General features: G+C 34.3%; 2 protein-coding genes across 2 annotated transcripts; one reads left to right on the forward strand and one right to left on the reverse strand.

The window, feature by feature from the left end:
• Window positions 1–284: 284 nt before the first annotated feature.
• LOC146932129 (Vacuolar import/degradation, Vid27-related protein) lies at window positions 285–4,011 on the reverse strand. The gene is made up of 2 exons (XM_085703771.1): window positions 2,312–4,011; window positions 285–833 (listed from the first exon to the last, which is right to left on the reverse strand). The coding sequence occupies exons 1-2, from the start codon at window positions 3,911–3,913 to the stop codon at window positions 546–548; spliced, it is 1,890 nt and encodes a 629-aa protein (XP_085559897.1). The 5' UTR covers window positions 3,914–4,011; the 3' UTR covers window positions 285–545.
• Window positions 4,012–8,633: 4,622 nt separating this feature from the next.
• LOC146932130 (uncharacterized) lies at window positions 8,634–12,034 on the forward strand. The gene is made up of 3 exons (XM_085703773.1): window positions 8,634–8,771; window positions 10,917–11,278; window positions 11,360–12,034. Exons 2-3 carry the CDS (start codon window positions 10,919–10,921, stop codon window positions 11,849–11,851), a joined length of 852 nt encoding a protein of 283 aa, XP_085559899.1. The 5' UTR covers window positions 8,634–8,771; window positions 10,917–10,918; the 3' UTR covers window positions 11,852–12,034.
• Window positions 12,035–12,919: the final 885 nt, after the last annotated feature.

Raw genomic sequence — 12,919 nt, forward strand, 5'->3', positions numbered from 1 at the left:
TTGTATCTAATCTATGTATGTCTATGTCTTGGTTGTAAATCATGGCTTGGATGTCCTTTGCTCTTTGACCATGGCCAATCTCGTGCCATGCGTCTCTGTTTTTAATATAAGGAGAAAGGGAACCCAGGCTCGACAAAATCAGCCTCATGTAGGAGAAGCTCTACACGTGACAAAACTGAAAATTCATGCAGAATAATTCAACCATCTGCCATGGCAATGCAGCTTTTTTCTGGATCAATCAGAAAATAAAGAAGAAAACAGAAAAGCGGTTAAATGCGGCTATCTTAAAACAAACTACTCTTTCTTTAATTTGGAAATTAAAAAGGACATTTCCTCAGTCTTTGCAAACCCAAACTTGTGTAATAACCAAAACAAAACCCAAACTTGTAATCACAAAATAACCAGTGTTAGAAATAAAAGAGATACATGGTAACCTAAATTTTCTGCACAAACTAAATACAAGCAATAAATTGTTCAAAGCACTCCTAACACTAGAAATTTGAAACCTTCAAATGGAAAATAGGAAAGAAAATATAAACGGAGGTTTAACGGGTTCGCTTTCCAGACATACTGATAGAGCTAACTTTCATAGGAGTTGCTACCACCAACGGAGCTTCAGGGGAGTCGCTAACAGCATAGTTGTCATGCATAAACCGTGATTCTATGATTGACTCGTCCTTCAATACTATCTTGTAACAGTAACAGCTTTTTAGCCCTTGTTGATTCCTGTAACATTCATGAGCACTGTTCTTTACCTGCTGAAAATCCCATATCACACTGAACTTGCCCACAGTCGCAACAAGGTGGCGTTCTTGTTTACCATTCTCAGTGACCTGAAAGACAAAAAGCAAATGATTAATACTTGCTGCAGGTTGACTAACTCAGTAAAATTAAACTAAAATTAATCACCATCAGTTTAAATTAACATTCCAGATGCAAGTATGCAGCATGGAATAAACAAGGAATTCTATCTCGAGGTGCATTTGGCTATCCATATTTATAACTCACTGATCACTATAAATGATTATGTGCTACACAGAATGTGATAGTGTTCAGTGTTCTTTCAACTGCAAACAAATAACCATTTCCCTGCAGTCCTGTCTTCTATTAAAAGCATGCACATAATGTTTGTTAAAAATGATATCAGCCCAATTTACTGATAACATTATCTAAATTTCACTTATTTCAACCAAAAAAAAAAAAAAATCAAAATTTCACTTAATGAGTTGATGGAGTGAACCATGATAACTTGATTTCTTAACATGCTAAAAGCTATGTCTTGTACTCTACTAATGGTGATCCTGTACTTGTTTTTCATCCTTTTACAATTTTTTTAAATATCCCTCATTACTTACGCTACCCATTATCATTAAATCTCACCCATCATTTTCAGAATCGGCCATTTATACATCTTGCTGCATTAGACGAGCTCAATGATAATTTCACAATCGCACTATTATATGGATCACACATTACATTAATGTGTACCTAGCTTTTAAACAGAAAGCGTATGACCCAAACATAAGTAACAGAAAGTGCATGACCCACTAGGTTTACCCCCCTACTATTGCTAAATCAGACAGAAGAAGTTCCATCCATGTACCAATAACACCCTAGTTTCCGCACATGGTAATAAGCCTATAACAGCAAGAGAATTAATTGCCCCTTTACAAAAGAAAACCTAGAATGGAATTTTTAGTGGTAAACATTGATGGTACTTAATGTCAAAATTTTCAGCTTAATGAAATTTGCAGTCAGTGTTGTTAAATAGCGGCTGTAAAATAGCAAAAATTCAACAAACCACTATTTCCTGTGATATCCTATTTAATTCAAAAACATTGTCAAATGACGGTTATAGCGCAGGTATAGAACTATTGCATAGCGGAATTTGAACAAACCGCTATTTTCCGCAATCCACAATTACACTGTGCATGAACGAGAAGTTCTTTCATACACTGTACAGGTATGGACGAAAAGTTCTGTCATTAACAAAGGAAATAAGGAATATAAAAAAAGTAGTTGGTCAAAGACAGTTAAATGCACATGTTAGTAAGTAAACACACTTCCATACTTACCTTTTCAACAGTAAAAGGGGTGATTCAGGTTATTTAATGTTGACTATGGTGGGATTTAACAAAAACATCAGAATGTATATGTGTGTGTGTGTGTTGGACAGTAAGTAAGTGTCAAATAGTGTTTTGCTCCCATTCATATTCATTTGTATATGTCATAAAAAAGTAAGATGATAATGCTATATGTCAATGCGAAATAGAAGGCAATGCCACAATAATAGAGAAGAGTGATTGATTACCCATGAGAAATGGCCACCATGAAACTTATTGGTAGTTCCAGCCAAATGTGAATCCAGAGGAGTGAGCTTCAACAATCTAGGAGCACCTATCCTGTTTCCCATACGACCACCAAAACCAGTCTTTGTCTTCCCATCTTTATCAGTAAACAATGTACAAATCAACACCAAATAAGTATCAGTTGTACCCAACACCCACTTTCCATCAAAAGTAACATCAACGCTTGTAATCGGGGAACCAAGCCCAGGAAAAGCCGTCTTCGCCATCCTCATCGATTTATTCGAATACAACCTTATCTTTCCATCAAGAGACCCCACCACAATTGAACCATCTCCAGTTGTTGCAAAGCATTCAAAATTAGTCCCTCTTGAAAATTGATGCCCCTGGTTCCAATGCAAAACTGGAGAACTCGCTGTCGCTATATTCTGAACAATTCCTTTTCTATCACGCATATCCCATTGACATAGCCTATTATCATCCAACCCTAAAAACGTCGACTCCGAAGGATCCAATTGTGACCCTTTGGTATCATTTGTGATATCCCTCATAGTAATATCAGCCCCATCTTTCTCAAACTTCCACTCTGAAACAATCTTCCCTGTTTCTATATCAAGCTGGTTCAGCTTCGAAGCATGTGGCGCTCCACTATTCAAGGGACTCATCAGCATCATGTTAGTCTCTGCCCTCATCAACAAAGCCTTATTCGGCGTCTCCTGCCGGAGATTCCCACCTTCATATTTCACAGCTACCCCCTTTCGAATTCCCCGGTCAAAATTCCGGTAAACCTGAAAGCCAGCATCATTGAGAAGAAAACTGTTATCAAGAGCACCTAGGGTTAGGGTTTGAATACCACCATTTGCAGCCTCTTCAAACTCCTCCATCAAATCACCTCTAGACCGATAAGGCTCCGGACTCTTCCCGGAGCCATCATCGGAAACAGCATCTTCCCAAACGGAATCATCCGCGGCTTCCGGCTTCACCCAACCGATAAACTCCTTACCGTAAACCTTAACCTTATTCTCTTCCGTCGGTGATAAACCGTAAACATTCTCAAACGTGCAGTTTTGAAATTCAGTGACGAATTTCCGGTAGGATTCATCGGTGGGAAATTTAAGAGCCCAGACACCGTTGGAGACGAAATCAACACGGCGTTGATCACCAAACATCTTTAATTGAAGTTCGGTGGAAACCCTAGCGCGGATTTTTGAACCGACTTTGAGAATCCATTGACCTTGAGCGACATCGTTTTGTTCGTCGTCGTCTTCGTCATTTTTGACGAAGGCGTAGGAGGTTCGTTTGTCGGAGAGAATCCATTTAGCGTTGGGAGTGTTGCCGCCGATGTGAAGGTAAAGCTTGACAGCGTTTTTGGGAAGTGGTGTTTTTGTCTCTGATTGTGATTTTGAAGGTGAAGGAGAAGAGTATTTGAGTTTTAAGGCACTGAGTTTAGCGTCGACATCATCGAGGTTGGTGGAATGTGATTGGGATGAAGATTGAACGTCTTGGTATTGATCTTGATCTTCTTGTTCTTGTTCATCGTCTTGTTCGTCGTAATCTGAGTCGGAATCGGAAAATTCACGGCCTTCGCGGGATTGAGAAGTACCCATGAAATTGAAATCGAAATCAAAATTAGAAATGAAATTGAAGATTTGAAAATTGAAATTTGAATTGGGTGTGATTGATTGATTATGGTATATTGGGATTTGAAATGGAAATGGATCAGTTAACGGTTTTATAGCGTTAATGTCGGTTATTACTTTACTCGCCTGACACGCTCTCTGTTCTTTGATTTGCTTTCTGCGTGAATTTAACGCCTCTATAGTACGCTACGCTCCATGGTGTTTATTTTTTATTTTTACTCTATGTTGGTTTTTCATTTCTTGAAACATTACTTCGTAGCTAAGCTTTAGCCTATTTTTTTAATTAAAAAAAAAAAAACAGCTTAAAGGTTAATTTCAAATTTAGATTAAACAATCCCTTTCACAGTGTGGTCCAATGTGAATGGTAGTGCTCAAACCAATCCTGGGGATGACAGGATTCACTGGTTTAATTAGAGACTTCGATGAACAAATTATGTGTGACTTTTATGGTAATATTGGTTATTCAAATATTCTTCATGTCGAAATCTTAGCATTAATGCATGAGATTCAAATTTGTTGGGAGAGACATTATTTGTTGCACTGATTCCATGCATATTATTCATCTAGTGTTGTATGCTGATGTTTCCACTCACCACTAAGGAAATGAGATATATATTATTAGAAAGTACATGGCTAATGGTTGGACTTTTCAACTATGTCACACTCTCACAGAGGGTAATATGTGTGCTGACTTCTTAGTCAAACTTCGAACAAGGCCTACGAGTGATCTATTGATCGTGCTTAACCCTTCAGCTGAACTTCGTTTATTGCTTAAGACAGACAATATGGATGTTGCTTATCACCGCAGTCAATAGTCTTTTTTTTTTTTTTGCTTTAACGTTTTCTCATGTAACAAAAAAATTAGTGTGGTCCAATGTGATTTTTTTTTTTGGAGAGATGGTCCAATGTGATTTTTTTTGAAGGAAAAGATGATCCAATGTGATGTTGCTAGTATTTTGAGAGTTTTAAATAGTGGGGTTTTGTTAGTTTAGAAAGTCATATTCTTAACTCTTTGTAAATTGTATGTCTTTCTTTGTTTAATGTTTTTAAGGTTGATTCAAACTTTGTAGCATCATGTCTTTTAGAACAAAACTATTTACCACCTTTTTGAATCAAGTTCAAAATCAATGGAATCCTAAATTTAGCTCATGAACCCATTTGAGTGTTGAAAACAGTCCCAACACTTCTTCAATATGCACATCATAAGTAAGTTGAAACCATTATGTTTTCGCCAGAACAAAGGCACCTATCTCGTCCTTAATGCATACTCTTGTACCAACCTTATTATCATGATTAGGAAAAATACGTCAATTTTACATTTCATTCTTCCTTTAGATGGTTTAGTTCAATTGATAGGTCTTGTTAGGTTACCTTGTGTAACACCTCGTTTTCCCAACATAAAAATTTCATACAAATCAGAGTATTTATTTCATAAACGGAATGTCACATATTCTTAAAAGTCATAAAATAGATAATAATAATTATCCTTCAAGTTCATTCATCATAAAATCTGAAACTACGCAGCGGAAAATAGTTCAACATGATAGAAGTCTTGGCACGCAGGCCTTATCAGAAAATCTCATAAAATAGTTCAATACTTAATCATAAAAAGGGTTCATAAAAAGACACGTAAGAAATAGATTATGAAAGCAAGCCCCATCCCGTTACGTATCAGAGCACCTAGACACAAAGTGAGGAGTCCACTCACGAACGCCTCTAATCTTTATTACCTGCAAGTTACCCATACGAAGGGCAACATTTTCAAGAGAAGGGGTGAGATTTCACAATCAATAAATTAAGCATATAATTCATCAAAATACATTTAACAACATAAAACATCAATAACATATTAAGCATTTATCATCTTAGCATCGTATCAATCATAATCAATATCATTATCAAATATTATCATTAAATCATATTCAACTCATCGTCTTTTAAATCATCAACAGATATCATGTTCAACTTAACACTTGACTTAACAACACGACTCAACTTGACAATGCAACTCTTAACAACTTAACAACTTAAATCATCGTGAAACTTCTTGATATGCAAATGCATGTGGTACCATTCAACAACATATATGAGCGTAATTAGGCTCTTCAACAAGTGAGCATAAAGCTGTCGGGCCTAAAGCCCCCAACGTAATTTGAGCATAAAGATGTCGGGCCTAAAGCCCCCAACATAGTTTGAGCATAAAGCTGCCGTGCCTAAAACCCCCAACGTAATTTGAGCATAAAGCTGCCGGGCCTAAAGCCCCCAACATAGTTTGAGCATAAAGCTGTCGGGCCTCAAGCCCCCATCTTTAATGAGTATGCAATGGACTCAACTCCTACAACTTAGCATATGTTTGGTTACGCGTTTCAGCCCCTCAAATGTGCGTTTTTGTCGGCAAACGTGATTCTTGTATGTTGCAAACATGTTTGGTTTTTTCTTGAAAAATCGATTTTGCCTCCCAAACTCAATTCTACCAAATGCCAGGAATCCTAGCTTCTGCGAATCGATTCTCAATTTGTTGTTGGGTTACAATTTCAGAATTCATTTTATTCCGTTTTTACCCTTAACAACTATCATCAATAACTCTTACTATGACTCACTAATCTGTGCCAAATCACCCAGATCTAGCCCTGCAATTGTTGCATGTTTCCTTTCCTTTCTCCACTATAGAAACGTCATCAAGATGGAATTTATTTTATGAATGAAAATGAACATGAAGTGTGAGAGATGGATAAAGAGAATTGATAGAATTGAAGAAGAAAATTGAGAAATAAGAGAAGGAGGAATGAAGGGTAGTAGGGTGAAAAGTTTTTAGATTGTAGGAGACATAGTAAAACCAATTGAACGTTCTGGAGAATTCGATAGTACCCAGCAACATGATTATTTATTTTTATTTTTTAATTAAAAATGGTTACTAAAGTTGGGCGGAATCTTTTTTACCTTCTAACATAATAGTGAGTGGTTCTCTAAAAAAAATAAAAAAACATAATAGTGAGTGGTGTTGTTACCAAAATAAAAATAAAAATAAAAATAAGGTGTGATGTCTTTTTGGTAATTTAGCATATAAAAGCAATTTTGATAAAAACTATCCAAACATCAATTTTTATATGAATCACTTTTACTTTAAAGATATCCAAACATAAATCACTTTACCTTCAACTCACTTTTACTCAAAATCAATTCTACAAAATCAATTCTATCAAAATCAATTCTCGTCACCGCACAACCAAACACACACTTAGACATCTTGAACTTCTTAAACAACTTATATGATTCCAATAATTTGGACAACTTCTTACGACTTTACAACTTAGACTGACACTTACAACTTTATGACATTAATGGTCAACAGCATCAAACGATAGACATCAACATCTTAAACATCGCATCAACATAAGCATCATAAATAACACATATTTAAATCACACATCTTCCAAATAGCATCATTATCAATTACACATCTTAAAATCATACATCTTAAAATAACACATCTTTATATAACACGACAAATACACATCTTTAAATAGCACCATCGTCAAATACAACATCGTTAAATCAACACATCATCATAATATCACATAGTTCACAAATTACACTTAGTCAAATAATTCACTTATGACACTTCGTTAAATAAAACATAAAGTACACATCAACACACATTATCAAATAATTCATCTTTACTCATTATTTAATATCTCAAGACAAAATATGGGCTATTTTAATTTATATTTATTATTAATATAATTAATTTCTCAAATCAAATAAAATTAAAATATAATAAGGCATACATGACTATCAGATTTGACTACTAATATATCAACAATTTGATATATGAAGTACATAGCAGCAACAATTTATCAAATAATTCATCTTTACTCATTATTTAATATCTCAAGACAAAATATGGGCTATTTTAATTTATATTTATTATTAATATAATTAATTTCTCAAATCAAATAAAATTAAAATATAATAAGGCATACATGACTATCAGATTTGACTACTAATATATCAACAATTTGATATATGAAGTACATAGCAGCAACAATTTAAGCCGAAAAGGAATGCATTGTTTAATTCAAAATTTATGATTCAATATTTTATGATGTCAAGGATCTAAATCTTTGTTTACGAGTATCAATACAGTACACACATAGACCATATAAAACTCATCTCAAATAGACACAATAAACAATGAATAACCATTATATAGCTTAAGCTTTCTAGGTGAGCTGATCTTTATTCAATAGTCTCTATCAGAATATGAGCAATAATACACACGATATACACACAAAAAAAACTGTGCGTTTGATTTGTTACTCCCTCCGTCCCAATTTAATTGACCTACTTTGGTTTTTCACACAGATTAAGAAAAGTGTATAAATAAAGGGAAAAGTGGAATATATTGTATTGGGAATGATAAAAGTAGTATTATTTAGTGTTATATTGTATTGGAAATGATGAAAGTTGTATTGAAAATTGAAATGAGTCAGTTATTTTGGGACACTTTTTTTTAGAAAATGGGTCAGTTATTCCGGGACGGAGGGAGTAAAAATTAAGGGACTGGACAGGACAAAAATATTTGTACCGCGTTTGATTTATTAAAACAAAAAAGGACAGCACAAAATAAATAGGCAAGTACAGGACAAGTAGCCGCTTTTTTGTCCACCACTTTAGTTGGGGACAACTTTTTGTCCAGCGGATTACTAACCCAAAAAGACGTTTTTATCCTTTGGATCTTAGGTTTTCTCGCTGTCTCACTTCTTCACAACACTGTTCACGTCCTTCCTGCTAAATTGAGTGCGGCTGCTTCTCTGTTTGTCAGGTAACAATTTCGATGCTTTTTTCTTCATCTCACTTCTCTCACGTCATACTCATACCCTGCTACTTCTCTTTTACACATGCTACTGCTTTCTTTGTTTAATAATATTTTTTTGCCAAATGTTTGTTTACTCTGCTTATGTACTTTTTCATTCACTTTTGTCTTATGTGTATTGTGTGTTCCTTCAATAGAGAATCAAGTACTCCCTCCGGTCCTATTTATAAGAGAAATTTAGGTCAACAAAAGTTGATGTATCTGGTTAAAAATTTAGTTTAAATACATCAACTTTTGTTGACTCAATTTTCTCTAATAAATAGGACCGGAGGGAGTATTTGTTAAAGATCAAAAGCCACCTTTTTTAATTATTTTTTATTTTTATTCACACTAGACATGTTCATCTTTCATACATTCTTTTCTTTGATTTTTGTTTTATTCCTATTTTATGTATGTGTAAAAAATAAATTAAAAATGTATTTTTTGATTCATTTATTTTATATAGTATTTTTTCTTATATTTATTTTTTTAATTGTTTCTTTATGTAGTTGTAATGGATGATGAACACGTTTTTCATTATCTTCTTTTATGGAGGATGTATATCCATATTTTGGCAATATATGCTGCTAGTTTTTTTTTCTTGAATTTCATTTTGAGGGATGAATATGAGAGAAGATCTTTGAATGAAAGAGCTTTAACTAGATATGAGTCAAGGAGGGATGTTTTGGACTCTATCATCAGTGCAAGTGATTCTCATTGCATATGGGAACTAAGAATGTGTAGAAATACATTTGCACATCTTTGTGAGGTTTTAAGGGTGCGAGGAGGATTAGTGAAACTTAGACAAGTGACGGTTGAAGAGCAAGTTGCAGTATTTTTAAATGTACTCGCTCATCACACAAAAAATAGAAGTATTCAAGTTAGATTATCTAGGTCAGGACAAACGATAAGCAGGTACTGTCATAGAGTGTTGGCTGCAGTTTTGAGGTTACGTAATGATTTACTTGCCAAACCTGAACCAGTACCTCAAGATTGCACTGATGAAAGATGGAAGTGGTTTAAGGTAATACATTTCTCAATAACATAACCAAAATTGTGCACCTAGCTACCTGATATTATTCTAGTTAAGTGATCTAATTATCTTTGAATCATGTATTACACTTTCTAGGGATGCTTAGGGGCTTTAGATGGAACTTATATAGCAGTTACACCAAGTGCGTCTGACAGGCCTAGATACCGTACGAGGAAAGGTGGTCTTGCAACAAATGTTTTAGGTGTTTGTACAAGAGATATGAGGTTTATATATATACTAGCAGGGTGGGAAGGATCAGCTTCAGACTCTAGGGTATTACGAAATGCAATAGAAAGGCCAAATGGATTGGTAGTTCCAATTGGTAAGACACGTTCATATTTTCTTTTAGAATATGCGAACGTGATTACAAACAATTAATAGTTTCTAATATTTTTAGGTTCATATTATCTTGTTGATGGTGGATATACTAATGGGGAAGGCTTTCTTGCCCCGTATAGAGGTAAACGATATCACTTGCAAGAGTGGGGTGTCGGTCGACGTTCACCTCAAGATCGTGAAGAGTTATTTAATTATAGGCATGCTCGGGCAAGGAATGTAATTGAGAGATGTTTTGGACTATTGAAGAAACGTTGGGCTATATTAAGAAGTCCATCATTTTATCCCATTAGGACACAATGTCGAATGATCCTTGCTTGTGGTTTATTGCATAACTTTATCCGCATGCACATGGCATCTGATCCAGAAGAATTTGCTCCATTAGCAGAAGATGAGTTACCCGTGGGTGAGGAACCCATTGATGTAGTGGAAACTATTGAACCTAGCAGCCAATGGACTCAAGGGAGGGATGCACATGCACAACAAATGTTTACAGAATTTAGGAATAGACATAGGCAATAAAGATAAAGTATTTTATGGATATGGATCTTTTTTTAGATTTTATTTTCTTTGTGGTATGTATGAAGTGTGAACTTACTAAAATGTGATTGTCACGTTCATTTTAGTTTTTGTTTTCTTCATGATATGAATGAAGTGTGAACTTATTAATATGTGATTGTCATAATCCTTATTGAACTTATTAATATGTGAATGTCACAACCTTTTGATTTTTTTTTACTATTTAGAAATGGAAAATGAGGGTGGGATTAATAGTGAACAATCCATGAGTAACATTAGAGCCCGGCGTAATTGGAATGCAATTGAAGAAGAAACTTTACTCACTATATTAGAAGAGATGGTGGTGGCTGGAAACAAAGGAGAGAATGGAACATTCAAGACTGGAACTCATGAGGAAGTTTGCAAGAGAATGAAAAATAAAATTCCTGGAATACTTATCAATACCAAGCAAATTGTTAACAAGATGAAAAGGTGGTCAACAAAGCTTAATGAAGTTGTTGACATGATGAACACTAGTGGGTTTGGATGGGATGACACAAAAAAGTGTGTTAAATGTGACAGCAGTCAAGTCTTAGCTCAATATTTGGAGGTATTTAACTTGTAGCGTGTATAGGTTGTATTTTGTTATTTGATTTTTTATTCATTTGATGATTTTATTTTTCTTTTGTAGAAACATCCCAAAGTTGGCAACCATGTCGGTAAAGAGTTTAAAGAGTTTGAGAGATTGCAAGGTATTTTTGGCAAAGATCGTGCAAATGGCCTTGGAGCTGATGATGGAAATGGAAATGAAACAACTGAGAACCAAGTTATTGATAACGATGAGTTAGTGCACCAACAGGATAATTCACCTATTTCTGCAGGACCATCTTCTAAAAGACCTCGACTTGCTCAATTAGCCACTAATTTTCTGGAGAGTTTTAACAGTAAAATGGAAGTTGTGTCAGCTGATTTTGCTAAAGCTATAGGCAAATTTCCAGATCCTTCGAAGCCGGATCCTTCAAAATCTGACTTGGTTGAAGAGATTAAGAAATTAGGATTAACAGCTGAAGAGGAAATTGACTTGGCAATCAAATTTTCTCAGAACCAACAGTATGAAAAATTCTTTTGGGAGTTTGAAGGTTCCCAAAGAATGTCTTTCGTGAGGAAGATTATGAGAATGTGACAAGGTGTTCGAATTTGATGATGATATATGAAGGCATGTTAGATAAGTCACATTTATAATTTATGTTTTAGTTAAGACTTATTTTGAAGCTTATCAACATTAGACTTGGAACATGTTTATTTAGCCTATATTTTGGATATTAATTTTATGCATTTGTTATGATTTGGTTTTACTTATTTCAAATTTTAGGAATATACGAAGTAGTTTTTCTTGGTATATATCCACCCCTACGAAGTAGTTTTTCTTGGTATATTAATAAATTTATATTGCTTTAATAATTTTCAAGTGTGTTAATAATATTATTATAATATAATAATAAATAAAATAGTTGAAAAATTTTAAAAATTTTGTTTTATAAACTTTACATAGTGCAAATCAAACATTTCACATCATAAAGGGTATTATAGTCAATTTTGTATTATTTTGTCCAGTACATTAACATATCAAACAAGGTACAGTACACAACTGCTTGTTCTGTGCACAATTTATCAAACACAGGAGAGTACAAAAAGTTGTCCTGTAACTTAGACACTTGTCCTGTACTGTTCTGTCCAGTATCCATCATTTTGCAAATCAAACGCACCAATAATAATGTCGAAATTTCGAAGCTTCGGTTCTAAAAACAAAACTCACTTTTACTTATATAAATTCAAAATAAAACATAACCACAATTGAATCATGAATTTAGCACATCAACATCATAAATTTCAGAAATAATAATATATCTAAAATCACATCAACAAAATAGAGCACAAATTTAACATGAATTTATTAAAAGAATCATGATAAATAATAAGAAACAACACCCTTCACTACCCATATACCCATATGTTCATGCAGCCCTTGTGGTGAAGATAAACTCCCCCTTACATCAATTCAGCAGTTTTCCATCACCTAATCATCAATTCTCACTCAAACCCTAATTCTCATAATCTCACAGACTCATCCTAAAACATGCTAAATTCATTTTTCAGAATCATACCCTTAATAATATTGAGAGTTAGTCTCACCCTTATCTGGTTATTGCAGAAAATCGCAGCTCTCCTCTCTTATGACTTTTCTCCTTTT

Source organism: Medicago sativa, chromosome 4 (assembly GCF_051527215.1).
Source record: "Medicago sativa cultivar Bolivia chromosome 4, Bolivia_mono, whole genome shotgun sequence".
NCBI lineage: Eukaryota > Viridiplantae > Streptophyta > Magnoliopsida > Fabales > Fabaceae > Medicago > Medicago sativa.

Excerpts from the sequence above, each read along its gene's own strand:
- LOC146932130 (XM_085703773.1), top strand. The coding sequence starts at position 10,919 with ATGGAAAATGAGGGTGGGATTAATAGTGAACAATCCATGAGTAACATT. Across the intron at positions 11,279-11,359 it reads TCTTAGCTCAATATTTGGAG|AAACATCCCAAAGTTGGCAA; the intron begins GTATTTAACTTG and ends TTTCTTTTGTAG.
- LOC146932129 (XM_085703771.1), bottom strand. The coding sequence starts at position 3,913 with ATGGGTACTTCTCAATCCCGCGAAGGCCGTGAATTTTCCGATTCCGAC. Across the intron at positions 834-2,311 it reads ATGGTGGCCATTTCTCATGG|GTCACTGAGAATGGTAAACA; the intron begins GTAATCAATCAC and ends TTTGTCTTTCAG.